Source organism: Haemaphysalis longicornis, unplaced genomic scaffold (assembly GCF_048455015.1).
Source record: "Haemaphysalis longicornis isolate Haplotype H1 unplaced genomic scaffold, Haemaphysalis longicornis Haplotype H1 scaffold_13, whole genome shotgun sequence".
NCBI classification, from domain to species: Eukaryota; Metazoa; Arthropoda; class Arachnida; order Ixodida; family Ixodidae; genus Haemaphysalis; species Haemaphysalis longicornis.
The window spans coordinates 77,422,207-77,442,225 of NW_027526233.1; the positions used below are offsets into that span (position 1 = coordinate 77,422,207).

General features: G+C 49.9%; 1 protein-coding gene across 1 annotated transcript in view; it reads left to right on the plus strand.

Annotated features, from left to right (window-relative positions):
* Positions 1-295: 295 nt before the first annotated feature.
* The window catches only part of LOC144163900 (HEAT repeat-containing protein 1-like), a 76,234-nt gene continuing 56,510 nt past the window's right edge, over positions 296-20,019 (plus strand). Inside the window, exons 1-9 of the mRNA XM_077694568.1 lie at positions 296-388; positions 4,220-4,308; positions 5,621-5,814; positions 7,264-7,374; positions 8,124-8,139; positions 13,718-14,004; positions 15,679-15,831; positions 18,048-18,248; positions 19,039-19,207. Coding sequence (XP_077550694.1) covers positions 299-388; positions 4,220-4,308; positions 5,621-5,814; positions 7,264-7,374; positions 8,124-8,139; positions 13,718-14,004; positions 15,679-15,831; positions 18,048-18,248; positions 19,039-19,207 — 1,310 coding nt within the window. The 5' untranslated portion in view covers positions 296-298. The remainder of the gene's footprint in view (positions 389-4,219; positions 4,309-5,620; positions 5,815-7,263; positions 7,375-8,123; positions 8,140-13,717; positions 14,005-15,678; positions 15,832-18,047; positions 18,249-19,038; positions 19,208-20,019) is intronic.

Here is a 20,019-nt window from a genome sequence, read left to right on the forward strand (position 1 = left end):
ACTTTACGTTACTGTCTTCACTTGAACCATAAATCATGGTGATCGAGGAAGCCCTCTTGTTCGAGTGATATGTGGGCAGCCAGTGCCCAGTGTTTCCCAGTGTTTCCCAGTGTGTCCCAGTGTGCGTCCTAATGAACCAAATTTTTTTCTGAATTCGTATTTGTGGTGGCGGAAATCCTTTTAGATCATAAAAAACTTCTCACAGGCTTAAGACAAATAATGAAGTTGTAAGCATCAAAGGGGTAAACGAGCACCCGTCGTTGGCAGAGGTTTGAATGCTTTGTTGTGTGCGCAGGGCATGGACGAGAAGTTTGTTCAGAACTCCCTGCGGAATCGCCTGGCCGACAGTGAACCCGAAGTAGTGCAGGCTGTGATGGCGCTCGGCAAGGTGAGCTGCACTGTGCGTGCCGGGTTGAAGAAAACTTTATTAGAACGAACCAAACTTTTTCGTCACGTCACCCATACTTTTTCCGCATGTTGTTATTCGTCTATTCTTCCATTGGCATTACGTTCACATTATTTAAGGCAGAGTCACCTGTTAACATTTCTATGGGACTTGCAACTTTCTGGCCCACGGGCTTAAATACCGCTTTGCACCGGTACAAAAAGTTCTACAGGTTCATGAAAATGTTCCAAACTGCCTAGTTTGCTGATTTTGGAAATATGCCACCTCTGTACTTCAATGAAGGATAAAACGATAAAACACTTTAGTTTTGCTGGTTCAAACTAGATTGCACTCGCTGTCCGGCCAACAAGTTTTATATTTTATTTCAGTGCAGAAGTAATATAGTTCTACAGTCAAACGCTTGTATAACGAAGCGTGCGGGACCGTGGTAATTGCTCGTTATACACGTCACTTCGCTATATGCATCGCGCAATAAATTGACACCCTATAAAGCAGATAAGCATATATAAGAAGCAGAAGTTTATTCCATCTTACAAGAAGATGAAGGTTACAAAGCAAAATTATACAGACGAGGGTCCCATAGTCGAGACTGCATCAAGATCCTCGGCTAAATATTACATAGAAGAATAAAACAGAGTGGAAGCCTCTAGAATCATAATATACAGTGGCATATTATAGAGCTATATGCATTACAGAGTAGTAATGTAAATTATAAAAAAATATTGGCAATATAGCAATACAAAATAGGTAGTATATTTAGGGCGGACTCGAAAGGGGAGAAAAAAAAATGACAAATAGAATAACAGGAAACGCAATAATATACATGTAAAACTATAGTAATATCCAAAAGAACACTAAGGAATTTTCACGAGATAGAAAACGCTAAACCGCGCGTCTAGGTGAAATTTCTAAACACCCTATGCCACAAGAAACAAAAGCAGGCATAATTACATTCACTCAGTATGAGAAAACACGATGAAGCAAAAAGTAAAAGAAGTGCAGCACTACAAACATAAATTCAGCGAGAAAAAACAATACGCAAAAGTGCAACAAATAATACTCAAAAATACACAAAAAAATTTCACTATGCCTGTTATGTACCATTCAGCACTCCAGAAGAAACTTTCTAAGAAGCCTTTTAAATGATGATAAAGATATTAGAGCTTCAATTTCATCGGGCAGGCTGCTGTAGTTTGCAATAACTAAAAAATGCGAATGCATTTTACTTTAGTTAGTGGAAGAAAGTAAGCAAATAATTAGAATTAGCCTTTAATGTTGTGTTGAAGGTAGAGCAGAATTCGCTGCAGCATCATCATGCGGTAGCGGCCTTTAACAAACCGTATAATCCCTTGGTTCCATGGCTGCAGCACCGACGTGCAATTCGGCGGCAAAAAAATCACTTCCACGTGATTTAGCACCGGGATCTTGTTGTGTGCGGCGCAGTTGTCGATGAGAAGAGCAGTCTTGCGATTCTGAAGGCGCATTGTTTTCTCCAGTTGCAAAAGCCACGTTTGGAAAAAGTCCGCCGTCATTTAGACCTTTTTGCTCGTAACTTAATCTGCTGGCAGGCTACGCACGCCCTTAAAGCATCGTGGCTTTGCCGACCTCCCAATCACTAGCGGCTTCAGCTTTTAAGTCCCTGCTCCATTGCAGCAGAGCAGCACAATCAGACGTTGCTTGGACCTTTTTCCCCCTTTGCAGCGATCTGTTTTCTCGCCGACGGTCTTCTGAGGTAGCAATTCATAAAAAAGAGCAGTTTCGTTGGCATTAAATGTGTCTTCCAGCCTGTACTCCTGCAGCACTCTCAGCAGTTCGGACTCACGCCAATTGTCGGCGAGATCGTGCGGTGCGTCGGCCTCTTCGCCAGCCACAGTCTTGAAAACAATGCCATCTCGTTGTTTAAAGGTTCTCAGCCAGCCACTCGTCGCTTTGAAGTACGCTTCATCTACGCCGAGGGCGAAAGCAAACTGTTTGGCCTTCTGACACAGCACCGGCAAGCTGACAGGAATCTTCCTTGCACGTACATCGGCAAACCACGTGTAGACGGCGGCGTCATCATCCTGAAATGTGGCTTCACGGATCCGCTTCCTTGACGGGTCCGTTTTATGGTGTGCCACTTGCTCCTGTATCTTTTATTTTTCCTTAAGGAACGTCGACAAGGTCGATGCGCTGATACCGTACTCCTCGGCTAGGTCCTTTTTGTTCCAGCCGCTCTGCATGGCACTGATGATCTTCATCTTCTCATCGAGGCTGAATTGTCGCTTTTTAGTCCCTGCAACTTCACCTGCACTAATCGTGATTCCAAGACGTTGCAGCACGAACACGACACAATCGAACAACCACGCTACAGACCAGATCAGCAGCAGACTCGCTTCTTTCCGCAGTCAGGCAGTGCGCGCATGCGCACACTTAGCTGACTCTTCTTCCGCCATTTTTCGGCTGCCGCCTCCCCAAGACTAGCCCGAAAACTCTCCTCCAAATCAATGTTGCCCTTTGTCCCTTCCTTCTCGCAACCACCCTGTCATTCTAAAAAAAATTCTCAAATGTACACTTTCCATCCCAAATTTGCACACCGATCGCCCTTTTTCTTCTTTCTTCTCGCTAAAAAGTGCAAGTGCTCCGGGAACAGCAGAACAGCCAGTCAGGACTTGGGACCGCGCCGACGTACCATGCCTGTGTTGTGCTATTTCTCATTTTATTTATTACACTGTAGACCCTGCTGCGACGACGAAACTCGGTCCAGACTGCTTTTCCGCCGGTAGGAAAACCGTGGAGGGAGCGGGAGAAAAGGAAGGCCACCCAGCCTGGAAGTTCCGAGGCGACATGGAAATAGTTTGTCGATGTCTTCCGCGCTCTTATTTTGTCTATTCGGCGTCTGTCGACAGAAGAAAGGCGGAAGGTACAACTGGTTCAGCTACAGGCCAACGCCTTAAAAAGAGCGAGTAACCGCCGTCGGGCCGCGCCGCCATTATGTGAAGGCGTTTGCGCCCCCTCAGTGATTGTGTTCTTCGCCCCGAGGGCCAAAGGCGCAATTACGTGAACCGTCCCCTCTCTGGCTGCGTAAAAGGAAACATGTGGGCTTCCTGGGGAGGAGTTTTGTGGGAGGAAACACTAGCCCTCGCTTACGCGCGCTGCTGGGAAAATATTTCGGAAGGAGGGGGAAAGGCGGGGGGGTCGAACTCCCTCCTCCCGCTGGCTACATCCCTCAGCAGCAGTGCAGCGGCATTATCGGCAATTTTTTATTTTTATAGTTCTTTAAAAGATAGCCCGGTGTGACCTTGGTCTGGCCGTTTGCATCAGCGAGTGCCATCGGCGGCAGCAGCGGGCCGCGGCGACGCAGCCCCGAGCCTATACCGAGCAGCCCGGTTGCTCGGATTCGGTTCGCTGCTGCGCGTTACTACGTGTGCGGCTAGCAGTATTCGTTATCAAACAACAATTCAGCGATTGGGAACGCATGATTTTCTTCGTTAAACAGGCAAATTCGCTGTAGTGGTATTCGCTGTAGTGGCGTTCACAATACATAGGAAACACCGGAATCTGGCCAGGCCATATGGCATGCTTCGTTGTACAGGCCGTTTCGTAGTAGAAGCGTTCGTTGTAGCGGCGTTTGAGTGTATAATAAGCGAACTAGGCCATTATGAACATTTTCATGGACCTTCAAAACATTTCATTTTGGCATACATAGCCCAATGGGTTACGAACTAGTAAGTCCTGTAACAAGTGATAAGGTGAGTCCCCTTTAAAACAGCAAAAAAAAGCCTTTGAATAGTGGAATTCTCTGCTTAATGGACCTTCTATGCCCATTTCATGCAGGACCTGTGCAACTTTGTGGAGCTGGACTTTGTCCTTGGCACTCTGCGGCACATTCTGTTTGAGCCACCGGCGGAGCACAGCAAAAAGTGGTGCGGCTTTGTTTTTGCAAACTTCCCTGTTGGCTTGAATTGCACCGGCTCCGCGAATTGATCTTGCCTAGACCAATTTGCAACCTCTATCAAAAAGCGCGTGTTTTGATAACTGGCAATCGTGTTAGACGGAGATGGGTGCAGCTCTAGCGGTCAGGGCACGATTCAATAGGTGCGTTCTATTCGTGTAGGTATTAACAGTCTCCGAGGAAGAGTTGAAGTTTGAGCTTGTTGGTACACGCCTTTGTAGGCGAGGGTCTGTTGTGCTGACCCTTGCCTACAAAGTCTCCGAGTGCACGTTCATCTTTTTGTCTGTGCATTTACCCCTTGGCTTCCCTTTTTTTTTACTCGCTTATTCAGCATTTTGTATTGTGTAAGGTTCGATGGCAGGGTGTCAAATTTTGATTTTCAATTGTGACAGTTGTTTGTGTGATGGTGTAGTTCATGAACAAGGAGTGCAAATATTCTTGGTATTGAGAACACTTCTCAAATGGCGTTAGCTATTTGTAGCGGTGGTCACGATGTCGCCAAAATGAACATGGAATAAATTATCGTGAACGTAACGGACGTCACTTCTGTTGGTGATAGTTGCGACCACCCTCAGAGCAACAACGTCACCCATGATGTCGCTGGAGTGCAGTGAAACAACAGTGAATCAAACTAGTGGATCGAGGGGAGGCTGGAGTGAGCTAGATAAGGGTGCTGACGAACGGCATCAATGGTCTCATCAGCGCGACAGGTCTCTGAATTCTCTTTTAAGAGCGAATGCTCTTTATAAGCGACCCCAAACCATCCACCGCCGGCGTCGGCGGCGTCGGCGGCGTCCGCAGTGCTCTTTAAAGAAGAAACAGCATCCGGCGCCAGGTTTCGATCCGAGGACTTTGCGGGCCGCAGCCCGACGCTCTACCGAATAAGCCACGGACGCGACGCTGATATTGTCGGTAACGCGCCTTATATCTTTAACGCATTCAAACTACGTCGTCAGCGGCGTGCGTTGGCGACTCAGCGGCGTTATAGCGGCTTGATAACTGCGTGGTGTACACGTGATACTACAAACCCGATGGAAGAGATGGAAGAGAAGGCGGCGAGGCGGTGGGCTGCGGGGGCCGAGCGCAAGCGCCGCAAGCGGGCCGACAACCGTGCATTCGCACTTTCACATTCTCCCCCTCGGGGAAATGCGGGGGAATTTTTTTATTCTCTTTTTTAATTCTCTTTTGAATTCTCTTTTTGAATTTCTTTTTTTAAAATTCTCTCTGAATTTTTTTTTTCAAATAACGAACATGTGTAACATGCTCCCCACCCCTTCATGTAGGTGCGACCTGCGCACCCGTGCTTTGGCCTTTGTGTGCGACGACCTCTGCGCGACCTTGGACGAGGGTCAGCTGCTGGTGACGCTGCTGCCCTTCCTGATGCCGACCTCGACGGCGGACGTGGCCCTGGCCCGAGTGGCGTATGCCAGCCAGGCCCTGGAGCGACTGCCACTATTCGGAGGCCTCGTCGCCAGCAGTGAGTGGGGGGCAGATTTTGAGCTTGTATCTCCGCTTCGATGAGAGTGCACCCCTTTTTGTAGCATGCCTGGGCACTACGTTGCGTTCCGGAATGCGCCAGAATTGTGCCGGAAAGGCCAGGCTTGTGCGTATCTGGGAACAGAACGTCATGTTTCTGGCAATCGTGTTGCAAAGGGGAATGCTGACCGTGCTCGTACGTTGACATTGAAGCCTTTCAAGTTGGTACTTTTGAAGTTGATACTTTTTTTTTACAGCATCAGCCATCAGGGTGGCGTTCTACAAGGATCAGCCATTGTTCTTAAGCCACTATAAACTGCTATCGCAGTCATCTGTGGAATGCGCATGTTGTTGAGAGGATTTTCTGTGAGCTGGCGCCACCGTTGCCTCATTATTACTGCCGCCTGCATATCACACAACCTCTGTAGGCATGTAAGGGTCACTTGAGAGTGTGATACCATTCTCTTGATGCTGAAACTTATAGCATTTTAGTTTTTAAAGCCGTCCCCTGTTTTTCTGTGTGTCTGTGCGGGGGTCTTTCCACATCTTTACACCACAATTGTGCCAAAGTGGCCCTCCTGGTTAACACTTTCTAGATAGTAACACCTAACTGCGCACTAACATAATCTGTTTTTTAATCAAATGATGATCGAGGCAATCATCTTTTATGTATCCCCAGTTGGCTGTCCTAAAAGCCTTTTAACGAAGTTTTCCACTCTGCTTTCTTGAAATCTCATGTTGACTATCTTAGTGAAGAAAAAAAATCACCCAGGGCATGTATGCCTGTCTTCTTGATGATTTCATGATTGGTGGATGGGTGTGTGCAACCAATTACACATCAGGGCCCCTCTGCTGGCACGTTTTGTCGAGCGTTTAGAAACTAGGTTTAAAATTCTCTCTAAAGTGTTAAAAGTTTGTGCCCAATATGGAAGCCTTTGATCCCTGGGACTTTCCAGGTTAGGAGCTAGGCCATTACCTCTGCCTGTGTCAAGTGCCACTCGTCAGAGTGGCACTCTTCGTGCAGACAAATCTCGGCATGCGGGAAAGAAGTTTATAATACACGCAAAAAGATCAGTGGAGATTATTGTGCTTGTAACAAGTAAAAGCGCATGCGCCATAAAAGCGCTTTCTTTTCCGAAGCTCGCCAGCCTAGGTGCCAACTTAGAGCGCTCTAGGGACAGTTTCGAATGTGGGTTCAAAGCAGGGATAAAACAGGATAAAACGACGGATTAAACATACAAGCAAACTCCCCCAGAGTTTCAGCTGTGGGTAGTGTACGTAGGAATCAAGCGTTAGTGCGTTTTAGTTTCACCACACCACATTTGTAGTCATACCTATACACATTACTTTCCAGCATGTTTTTATATTATTTCATGCCAAGCGCCACATAGTTTTCATTCAGAGTTCCCAAAATGCCCGGTGGTCCTGCCCCGATTGTTGTCCGTTTCAGAGAAAATGACAGCTGCCTTAAACTCTGAGAACGTGGTTGCGGTCACGGAGTTGCTGTTCGCTGGTCTTTCGGACGGCATTAGGAAGCCCGACCGACCTCTTGTTTTGATGAGTCCAAGTCTGTTTCTTCTGGAGTTCCGAAGGAAAAACAACCTGAAGCTTATTCTGGTTTAAATCTTCATTTTGATACTGCCGCGAACCATACATTGGGTTTGTTTATTTGTGTTTTGCTTTTACCGCCCGGCTGTGCCGGTCTGTGTTATCTCTGCGCCAAGGAAAGCGCGTGTTCAATTCTTTCTTTCTGTGCCGCATGTGTTATCTGTTGTGTTAGGGAGAGCATTCCGATCTAACGTGAACAGCCCAAAATAATCTTCTTGGGTCTACTATGTTCTCGATGCGAATCGACGTTTCGAGAACCACGCGCGCCAAAAGATAAAAAGCCTGCAGTGCGGACGCCGGGGCATTCGATTCTGCGACGCTCGCTGACGCAAGTCACTTTGTTGACCGCTGCTTCGCCGCCTCTGTATTCTTTTGAGTTGTTAGGGGAGCACAAGTTCGCTCCAATAAACGTGTTTCTCCTGCAAGACAACTGCGTCATCCTTGGCTTCGTGACATCTGGTGGAGGTGCGGGGTACGCACCCTTCATGCCCACTACAACCTCGAGAAGCCGCCAAGCCAGTCCAACAAGAGCCAGCCCCCGCCTGCAAGATTTACCACCCGAGTTCGGTTTGATGCCAGAAGGGCCCAAGAAAAAGAACGCTGCAACCAACACCATGGTGCAAGAAACAACATCGCCAATCGTCCTGCAGCAGCCCCGGGAACCGCCATCGTTCCGGGGAGCTCCCGCTGAAGACCCCGAAGAATGGTTGGAGAAGCTGGAGCGCGTCCGCATCTTCAACAGGTGGGACGACGAAGAAACTTTCCGGCATGTCTTCTTTTACTTAGAAGATGCTGCTCGAACTTGGTTCGAGAACCATGAGAGTTCTTTGACCGACTGGACTCACTTCGAAAGGGAGTTCCTGAAGACATTCACTACCGTTGTGAGAAAAGAGCGAGCTGCGCTTTTGCTTGAAACTCGGACACAACACCCCAACGAAGGGGTCGTGATCTTCGTTGAGGAGATGAAGCAATTATTTCGCCGCGCGGACCCCGAAATGACGGAAGAAAAGAAGTTACGTTTCTTGATGCGCGGTGTGAAGGAGGAGCTGTTTGCTGGACTTGTCCGCAACCCGCCCAAAACCATCGCTGAATTCGTGACCGAAGCCAGCACGATTGAGAAGGCTCTCGAAATGCGTGCTAAGCAGTATGACCGGAACTTCGTTGGCGCGGCCAGTGCGAACTACATCGACAACATGCGGGTTCCGGCTGATAGCATACGCGAGGCTATCCGCGAAATAGTGAGGGAGGAGCTGCGGAAACTGCTCCCGACGACGCCGCAACCACAAGTCGCTTCTCTTGCCGACGTCATTAGAGAAGAAGTGCAGCAAGCGCTGGGAACTTCAACGACGCCAGTAGCACCTCGCGAGCCGCAAGCCATGACCTACGCGGCTGCTGTACATCGCCCTCGCCCACCTGCACCCTATCGTCACGAGGCTCCGTACCGTCGTCCCCTCTCGCCGGCCCGACCACCTGCGGCGCAACCCCCTGCCCCAAGGAAGACCGACGTGTGGCGAACGTCCGACAATCGTCCGCTGTGCTACCACTGCGGAGAGGCCGACCACGTCTACCGTCGCTGCCCCTACAGGAAGCTCGGTTGGCGAGGGTTCTCCGTCGACGCACCCCGCCCCCGAACTGGCCAGCACCCATCGGAGATCGAAGAGTACCTGTCCAACCCCAGCCGTCGACCAGCCCGTTTCAACCGTTCGCCGTCACCCTACCCATACCAGTCGCCGAACCGCCGTAGCAATGCTGAGTTCTCACGTGGAAGGTCCCCCAGCTCACGCGGGGGAAACTAAAAGCAGCAACTTCTGGAGGTAAAGTTGCACGATCGCGGAAAAATGAAAACCCTCCAACGACGCAACGACTCGCGGAAGACAGTGACTCACAACAGGCCCTCATCCCGATGACCCGACCCAGACCTGACGAGACTCCCGTACACGACGAGACGTCCGCTGAGAAGACGATGACAACGACGACGCACAGTGCCCGACCGTCAACACGCACAAGCCGAGATACGACGCCCCGACGCACCCGGAACTCGAGGAAGGCGGCATCCGACGTCAAGGTGTCCATCGACGGCTTTGACGTAGTCGCCCTCGTAGACACGGGAGCCGACTATTCGGTAATGAGCGGACCATTTGCGTCTAAACTGAAGAAAGTTATGACCAGATGGGACGGTCCGCACATACGCACAGCAGGAGGCCACCTCGTGACGCCAAGTGGAATGTGCACATCGCGCGTCACCATAGACGGCACAACGTACCCTGCGGCGTTCGTCGTTCTGCCTAACTGCTCCCGCGACGTGATTCTCGGAATTGACTTTTTGACGGACAACGGCGCAATAATTGATCTGCAGACCAAGTCGATAACATTTTCCTCCGATCACTCCACGACGCCGAAACCGAACCCCGATCACCGTGCTGCTGTCAGGATCGCCGACGATCACATCACCCTGCCACCCCGCGCAAGCTTGATGATCGCCGTCTACTGTGAGGATGCTGCTTCTGACATCGACGCTATCGTAGACAGTGATCGAAGGTTGCTTCTCGACCGCGGTGTCTCCGTCGCAAGAGGCATTGCGCACTTTAAGCAACGCCAATCTCACGTTTTGGTCACTAATTTCACCGAAGAGTACCAGCATTTAAACAAGGGAGCTGCAATTGCGTTCCTTGAAGAAACGCAAGAAGCAAGTGATGTGATCGCAGTCGCCGACTTTGAACGCACACCCGTAGAAACATTCAAGCTCCCGCAGCCATTCGACGTGAATCCGGCGCTACCGCAAGAACAACGGAAAAAATTATTGGCTTTGCTGCGTCGCTATAGCGAATGTTTTTCGTCGAGCGCAAAACTACGTCAGACCCCTCTAGCGAAGCACCGAATAATAACCGAAGATGGAGCCCGACCTACCCGACAGTCACCGTACCGCGTCTCTTCACACGAACGGGAAGCCATCCGGACTCAAGTCGACGACATGCTGAGCGATGACATTATACAGCCATCGAAAAGCCCCTGGGCTGCGCCCGTCGTACTCGTAAAGAAAAAAGACGGCACATTAAGGTTTTGTGTTGACTACCGGCGACTGAACAAAATCACGAAAAAGGACGTGTACCCCCTCCCCCGAATCGACGACGCCCTCGACCACCTCTGCCCTGCGAAGTACTTCTCATCGATGGACCTGAAGACCGGCTACTGGCAAATCGAAGTGGACGAGCGAGACCGAGAGAAGACTGCATTTATAACCCCAGACGGCCTATACGAGTTCAAGGTGATGCCGTTTGGGCTGTGCACAGCACCAGCGACGTTCCAAAGAGTCATGGACACTGTGCTAGCTGGCCTTAAGTGGCACACCTGCCTCGTATACCTCGACGACGTAGTGGTATTCGCCCGGACTTTCGACGAACACCTTGCAAGGTTGGAGTCTGTACTCGAGGCCATTCGTACGTCGGGGTTGACGCTAAAGCCTGAAAAGTGCCGTTTCGCATACGGGGAACTCAAGTTCTTGGGCCACGTCGTCAACGCCGCGGGAGTCCTACCTGACCCGGCAAAAACTTCAGCGATTGCGAACTTCCCAAGGCCGAAAGACAAGAAGGGCGTGCGAAGATTTCTCGGGCTGTGCGCATACTACCGGCGCTTCGTGGCAAACTTCGCACGCATTGCAGAGCCACTCACGCGCTTGACGAAAGATAGCACCCCTTTCAGCTGGGAAAACGACCAAGAAAAAGCATTCTGCGAGCTGCAAATACGCCTGCAAAGCCCGCCCGTGCTCGCTCATTTCGACGAAAATGCCGAAACGGAAATGCACACGGACGCCAGTGATATCGGCTTGGGTGCCGTCCTTGTCCAAAAGCAAAGCGGCTGCGAAAGGGTAATCGCCTATGCCAGCCGTGGTCGGTCGAAGGAGGAGAAAAACTATTCTGCCTCTGAGAAAGAGTGCCTGGCTATTATATGGGCGATTTCAAAATTTCGCCCATACGTGTATGGAAGGCCATTCAAGGTTGTAACAGACCACCATGCGCTGTGTTGGCTCGCCAATTTGAAGGACCCCTCTGGCCGTCTTGGGCGGTGGAGCTTGCGCCTGCAGGAGTTCGACGTTACCGTCGTTTATAAATCCGGCAAGAAACACTCCGACGCCGACTGCCTGTCCCGCGCCCCCGTCGACCCACCACAAGACTCTGATGAAGACAGCGCGTTCTTCGGGATCGTGACGGAGAGCGACCTAGCCGCCCAGCAGCGTGCCGACCCCGACTTACGCGTCATAATCGAGTACCTCGAGGGATGCAACGTTGCCGTTCCTAGGACCTTCAAACGCAGCTTACCAGCATTCAGCCTGAGAAACTCCGTCCTTGTGAAGAAGAATTTCTGCCCCGGAACAAGAGCGAATTACCTCCTCGTCATCCCCGCGGACCTTCGTGACGAAATTTTGGAAGCGTGCCACGACGACCCGTCTTCCGGACATCTGGGCACAGCCCGCACTATTGGAAAAATCAAGGCGAGGTACTACTGGCCCGGCCTTACTTCTGACGTCACCCACTACGTCCGGAGCTGCCGTGACTGCCAGCGACGAAAAACGCCGCCGACAAGACCCACCGGACTTCTGCAACCGATCGCCGTCCCATCGAGACCATTTCAACAGATTGGAATGGACCTTTTAGGCCCGTTCCCTTCGTCACGATCACAGAACAAGTGGATTGTCGTAGCGACAGACTACATGACGCGCTACGCAGAGACCGCCGCTCTTCCGAGGGGGACTGCACAAGAAGTGGCGAAGTTCTTTATAAGCCAAGTTGTGCTACGACATGGAGCCCCGGAAGTCCTAATCACAGACCGCGGAACGGCATTTACTGCAGAGCTGATGCAAGGAGTATTACGCTACAGCAACACGGATCCCCGAAGAACGACCGCGTACCACCCCCAAACGAACGGACTAACAGAACGTCTGAACAAGACAATCGCAGATATGCTGTCAATGTACGTTGACGTTGAACATAAAACTTGGGACGAAGTTCTCCCGTATGTCACGTTTGCGTACAACACGGCTATCCAGGAGACGACGCAGCTGACGCCGTTCGAGCTTGTCTACGGTAGAAGGCCGACTACGATGCTCGACGCCATGCTTCCGCACGTAGAAGACGACGACCTCAACGCCGACGTCCACGGATATCTTCAACGTGCGGAGGAGGCCCGCCAGCTCGCTCGAGTTCGTATAACGGGCCAGCAGCTGGTGGATGCGGGCCGCTACAACCTCCGACGCCGAGACGCCGAGTACCAACCAGGGGATCGTGTGTGGGTTTGGACTCCCATCCGACGACGCGGACTCAGTGAGAAGCTCCTGCGACGGTATTTCGGACCCTACCAGATTCTACGACGTGTTGGCCAACTTACCTACGAAGTGATCCCCGATGGTGACTCCGGCACATCACGACGACGCACGCGGCCTGAAGTAGTCCACGTGGTTCGCTTAAAACCTTTCTACGCACGATGACGAACTTTTATTTTCATTTGTTCGGACTGTCGCTTATGTTAGCATCGGGTCGATGCACTCTTAGAGGGGGGGTGATGCCGCGAACCATACATTGGGTTTGTTTATTTGTGTTTTGCTTTTACCGCCCGGCTGTGCCGGTCTGTGTTATCTCTGCGCCAAGGAAAGCGCGTGTTCAATTCTTTCTTTCTGTGCCGCATGTGTTATCTGTTGTGATAGGGAGAGCATTCCGACCTAACGTGAACAGCCCAGAATAATCTTCTTGGGTCTACTATGTTCTCGATGCGAATCGACGTTTCGAGAACCACGCGCGCCAAAAGATAAAAAGCCTGCAGTGCGGACGCCGGGGCATTCGATTCTGCGACGCTCGCTGACGCAAGTCTCTTTGTTGACCGCTGCTTCGCCGCCTCTGTATTCTTTTGAGTTGTTAGGGGAGCACAAGTTCGCTCCAATAAACTTGTTTCTCCTGCAAGACAACTGCGTCGTCCTTGGCTTCGTGACAATACGCTGGTGAGCATTACAGATGGTATTGTTAATGCTGCTAGTACTATGACATCGTTACGTACGGAGCTCAAACTGAAATTTGAGCGTCTTTTGCTTGTCGGAGTGTGGGAATTGAAAGGGGAAAGGACTCGGCGCCTCACCTTGCAAGCCACTGCAACACGTGGAACATTCACCAGGTAGTCTAGAGTAATTTGTTGCCTCGCACCTCGAGTAGCGCAGGCGTAAATCTCGCGGACTTAAACTTTTTTCTTTTGACATCGTTTTACTCCTGCGACGGGGGTTTCTCCCTTTGTAACTGCCCCCCCTTTCTTCCGTGCTTCCCGAGCAACGGCGGTTGTGGGACGACCCAGCTTCGGTGCGTCTGTGGCTGCCTGCTCAATGCCCTCGCGTCCTCCTTGCCGTCGGTGGCCGCCAAGGAACGGCCAGAAGCGATCGGCATGGCCCTGTGCTTCTACCGGCGGCTGCTGGCCGACAAGTCCGCCTGCGGCTCGTACGAGTCCGCCGTGGCCGCGGTCCGCGACGGGCGCTTCCCCCTGTCCATGGTGGTCGCAGGCCTGACGGCCGTCATCAACGGAATCGCCCCCGTGGAAGCGCTCGAAGGTGAGGTCGTTGGGATCGCGGGATTCGGTTCCCCGTGTGGGTACCGTATTTTTGCGCGTATAACCCGCGCCAATAATGCGAAAATTTCAGTGGCAAAGTACCAAAAGTGCAGGCAATACGCGAGGATTTTTTTTTCTTTTCTGGTGGGGTGAACGTGTTGGTGCGGATTATATGCTGGGGCGGGTTATACGCACAAAAATGTGGTACAAGCCAGGCATTCCCTGTGAGCACCCAGCGCCATCGACAGCTTTGCTTGGAACACTCCTTCTATTCTTTTATGCAACTGCTAACAAGGCTCTGCCGCTCTGCCCCAGTAGCCTAGGGATAGAGTCATGGGTTTGGAACGAACGTCCTGCGTTCGAGCCCCAATATTTTTTGCGAGACCGTTGATCTTTTTTAATTGTGGAATATCCTCTTAGGTCAGTTCTAAGCATGCTTTTTGTCTATAGGGGTGGTTTTGGGTTTGGTATCTTTTAGGCTGGTTCGGAGGTACTCGTAGTCAATCAATGGTCAATCAGTAGTCAAGCGATTTTTTCTGGCCGTACTGTAGTGGCATATCAACCCGTTTAATGAAGATTTTGCATCGCACTAGAAGTGCCAGGCTTGTGCTTATCTTGGAACGAGATATCGGGGTCAGACCTGGAGGCAATCAATTTGTTCGCCCATCACTTATCCTTCAAAATGCAGAAAAATCTTTGTGTTGTAGCTTCTTGTTTTTTAAGTTTACTGGTTCGTTAAAAACACTGCTTTGTCCCAATAACAGTGACATAAATTTTATTGCGAAGTTCAAAAAATTAATCGAGATAGTAAAGAAAACGTATGAGCAACTGGCGACTCACCACATTTGGGGATGTGCCTCTATGACATTGTTATCCTCTTCATGGGATTGGCGACCGTCGACCTAAGCCACCACCAAAAAACATGACTGGTGTCACTTGAATTTGAACTTGCAGTTGCCACGCCGATAACTGTGTTTTTAGTGCTGGTGTCTATTGCATCACGGTGGCCCATAGTACCGTATTTTCGGGCGTATAACCCGCCCCTGCATATAATCCGCAGCCCCACTTTCAGGTCGCCGGAAAAGAAAAAAAATCCTTGCGTATTGCCCGCACTTTTGATACAAGAAAGGTTGCACCAAAGCTACTTCTCAAGCAACACATCGCATACTATGTAGACAGAAAAAAGCGTATATTTAGCAAGCAGAATACCCCGACTGCCAGGCGAAAGTCACAATGCACTAATAACATCCAGTTAGAGTGCGCTCGTCCTTGTTTTTTTCTTCCTTTTCATTGTATGTTCTGCGCGATCGCTGCCTTGGAAGGCTTAGTCAGTGCTACTGCGTAGGAATTTCACGACACAACGCGCATTGCCGTGAAGCTGCACTAAAGGAAAAACCCCACGTATTACCCGCCCCCTACCTTGCCACTGAAATTTTCGCATTTTTGGTGTGGGTTATATGCGCGAAAATACGGTACGTCAGGGTGGTGCATAATTGGAATGTTTTTCAATATTTCTTGCACTTTTCAGGTAGCAAAAACATTTTTCCTGACTGCAGTTTAGCTGAGTGAACTACCAGAAGCCAGTCCTTTCAGATTAAACAATGTTTCGTTTTGTCCTGAAGGCCAGCTTTCATTCCGTGTGCTGACGGCATTTTCCAATGACCACTTTCTGCAGAGAGTCCCTTGTGGGTCCTGAAGAGAGTTGACGGAGCGAACACGGCGAGTCTGGACCTGCTGACCGAGGTGTTTGAAACGGTTGCTGACCTGTCGATTGCCAGGGGTAGCCACCGGTCCCACTTTCGCCAGCTGCTGCGCGACTTCTTCAAGGTGCGTGTGCCCTCGCTTTAGCCAGTAGCCGAGCCAAGCCAGCCACGCCTGACGATCTTGGGGAAACTCTGTTGCCCCTTGCAGCTTGGAATGAGCAAACATGATGCCGTAACCAAGCGAGAAAGGCTGTGTTCGAACAGGTCCATGAAAACCTTGAAAACCCTTGATCTAGAAGTGTCATTTTCAAACCCTTGAAAGTCCTGGAATACTTTAGCGGTCCTTGAAAACCCCTGATTTCTTTCACGGTCATAATGAGTGGCTCGGTACTTTCACAAGAATTTCAAGTGTTTATCGTTGATTTTAAATTTAAACTGAAGTGCAGAAATGCAACAATCAAGTTTCAGGGGGACACAAAATTACAACTCATTCAGCAGATTTTTGTTAAGCGTGAGGGAGCACTGTGCGCAGGAACTCCTCGATGAAATCAAGGTAGTGATTCGATCCTATGGAATCCGGGTTCTGAAGTTGGTCAAACCTGGGAAGTGCACTTTTCAGAGGTTGGGACTGGGCAAGGGCCTGTACAAAGACAGGGCCGACGAGCTTGAATTGCATGGAATGCAAACCATGCGGAAAAACGTTTGGCACTTGGTGATTGGGAGAGTCTGTGCTAAAAAGCCATAACAACATGAAGACAGCAAGTGGCAGCTTCTTTAAAAGAGCCATGAAGAGAAAATACAACTTTGCTTAATTTGAAAGAACTAGGATTCAGTATCTCACTCAGCTCCATTAGAGCTAGAAAAGATGTTTTTTTAACGAAAAAAAAGCAAGGAGTATTTAAAAACTTTCAAATTTTGCGCCACAGTGACGTGTTGTGAGCAAGAATGACGTTATACGGGCCAACAATAAAGCATATTTTTCATTGCGTTAACTGCACGGGAGTATTCAAGTAATGCGGTCAAATGGAACTAGAGGCCCCATTACAGACGTCCAGACATGGGTCGTTGCGACAGGTCAGTTAGCCGGCCACCAATCGCACAAACCAGGTTCCGTGTCGTCATAGAAAAGTTGCGGGAAAATGGCTAGGGGGTCGCGACTGCTTCAAACGTTTTCTTTGATATCTCCGTTATTTGCTTGAAGGTTGTGATGATATTGGTGTCATTGTTATCGGGACTAAGCAGTCTTTCTAATAAACCCAACATGTATTTTGTCTTCATGGCTCCTTTAGACTACCTGGTGCTGTACTTGAGTGTCTTATGTTCTTAGGTGTTGTTCTATAGATAACCTTTGCATTGTGTTGAAAAATTTATAGCATAAATAATCTCGGATAAAACATTAGATGGGGTCCTCGAAAATGTATTTTGTGATCCTTGAAAGTCCTTGAAGACCTGCGAATTGTTGACTTTCACGCCTGCATGAACCCTGGAAAGAAGACGAAAGCATGCAGAATGGCGGTTGACTTTGAGCCCACTAGGGAAATCTGTGAAACTGGTTTGTCTGTGATTGTCTGGTTACGGCCTGATTAGGGTTTGCGAAAAATGGGCATTAGGCTTTCGTCTGGGTGACATTTTTAAGGGAGGACATGGCTTCCAAAACAGTTTGTTTTATTTTTAAGTAAACTCCGCGAAACTTCTATGTCTTGCAGCTTGTTCCCCACTGAATTCAAATACGGCATTATTTCTTGAGTCAGTCAATTAGTTCCTAGGATAATTAGAGATAACTAGTCACTTTTGAGGGAGCAGTAGACAAAACAGTGTTAGCCATAAAACTGTAATCTTTATATTTTCAAATACTGTGAACCCTGGTGAGTGCAATAAGGGAATCAGTTTTTTGATGCACTGCTTGGAACTAATTTTACAGTTCATTAAATTTTGGCGTTCAATTTCATTAAATTTTGTCGTTCGAAATCGATGCTTGAAATGGTTCCTTGATAGTGGTGCCACCGCGCTCTTCTCAGTTTCCGTTTCAAAATCGCCGATTTTTTCTGACTGCTTGCGGCATCCCTGTGCATATTTTAGCTGTTGTATTTTGCATCTTGCTTTCTTTTTCAGCAGAGTATACGGAAGTAGTGTTTTCAAGAGGTCGAAATTTTGAGTGTCGTTGGTCTTTTAAGTTGCCCCATTGTAGCCGCCACCCATCCCAACCAAATGAGTGTTTGTCTGACCACAGACTGTGCCTGTGTTCACTGTTCATGCCGTCAAAAAAAACTCATGCCCCCGGCCCCCCCCCTTCCCCCATTTTTTTGTCCACCTCTGTCTCCCCCCCTTCCCCCTCTTCTGATTCACTGCTCCAGCCTGAAGCGCCAGGTGCACTTCCTGAGCGGCCTGTGGCTGCCACACTTTCTGGAGGCTGGTCTCAGAAGCACGCCGCCGCCGCCGCCCGCACAGACAGAGCGGCTTCAGTCCCTGGCCCTCGCCCTGTCTGTCCAGTTGCTGACGGACGCCGAAAACCTCAACTCGATAGTGGCGGAGCAGAGCCTTGGCGGGTTGTGAAGCACTGGCCGGCCTCAAACTGCATTTGGGGGACGCGGAGGAGCTCTGTGGATTTTTTGAGTGCTGCTGAGGCATTAGTGCCATCTTCGTTTTTAAAGCGAAAGATTTCTTAGTGGGATTGGTGGCATCCTCTGAAGAAACTAAGGCATTTTCCCATAGACCTGTTGGTCGACCGAAAAGCTCTGATAACATCTCTGGACACGCGGTGCGTGCGAGAAACGGGGCTTTAATTGTGTCAGAACGGCTACTTGAAAATTGCGAAAAAGGAGCACTTCTAGATAAGACAATACATTCATCAATCGTGAAGATTGAGTACAGTAGTATACCTTTATCTTATAAACCACATATCGGTATGCATTTAGAGTGTTCGTAGACGCGTTTACTTAGTGCGCGAAAAATCGTCGCATAGGTTTGTTATTTTTTTTCAATTTTTTGTCAGGTCTTTGAAGGTTTGACAATCGACTGGACGCACATTTAGCGAAGGTTTTGACGCACTTTTGACACAGTTTTGATGTTGACGCACTTTCGCGCTTGTCTTACCTTTTTTTTAGGAAGGGATGGCAAATACTTGTGCTGTGCACTGCGCCCCATACACTCTACGATGCTGTATAAGTCAGCTGTAAAAAGTGCCCAGACTGCTTCCTTCTCAAAATACTCGTCCTTCCTCAAAACATTTAGTGGTGGTTTCATCAAAAAAATAATTGCCCAAGCAATGCCTTCCTCCACTGGGTTGCCAATGGTTCTTAGCAAGAGTCTCGTCTGTCGTGCGGCTCCTGCAGTGTTCCTGTCGGTGGTTCTCACCCTGCTGTCGCCATCGGCCGGAATCCGGGAGCTCGGGGTGCGGCTGGTGGAGGCATCACTGGCCTCGTCTGCCAAGGGACGCAGTGGGCCGCACCTGCTCTTCAAGGACATCATTCTCCGGGCCGCCGAAGTGACTACCGACCCTGAGTAAGTTCGGTTGTTGGAGTCTAAACAGGCTTTATCCAGGGTCTGTGACTTTCAAAACACCCATGTGTTAGAACCCTGCAGACCACTGCCAAAAAGTTGTCTGGTGGTGGCCCTAGGAAAGAGTTTCTTTAAACGACCGCAGGTTGGGGCATGTGCGTTGTTTCGATGAACTGTTCAAATGATTCTCGATTGGTTACCTGTTTGCTTTTCCTCAAATACGAGAACTGGATACTGTCGCTGGATACTGTTGCTCAGACTTCAGCAACACCTCGTCAGGGCAGCGGGCGGTGCGGCCTGTTCAAGGCAGTCTCACTGCTATTCCCGTGCCAGTGTAATTAGCTTAAGTACTAGCAGTGTTCCAAGAGCAGATCCCCGTCCCACATGTCATACTTGACTTACCGTATTTACTCGCGTAATCCTCGCACTCGCGTAATTCTCTCACCCCTAATGTGAGCCACCAAAACTTGGATTTTTTGGTTCCTCGCATAATCCTCGCACCCCCAACTTTGCAGCGGCGAAAGTTGCCTGTTCGCGAAACCCGCATGGTGCAAGCGCTCTCCAACGCGCGCCCTTCCCCGCCGCCTCTCCGTTCGGCGGAGAGCGCTGTGTATCCAAGGCCATCCAGGGGCCTTAACAACCTGCATGGCTACTCCCTAACAGGCGCCCATTCTTTCCTCCATGAGGCGCCCTAACACGCTACTCACACTGTCCTTGAGCCGAGCCGGTTTCGCGTGCGCGCAACTAGACTACGTTCGCGCAGCCCGCAGTCGTGTCGTTGTGTCGCTGTCGTGGCCCCGTCGTTGAGCGGCGTC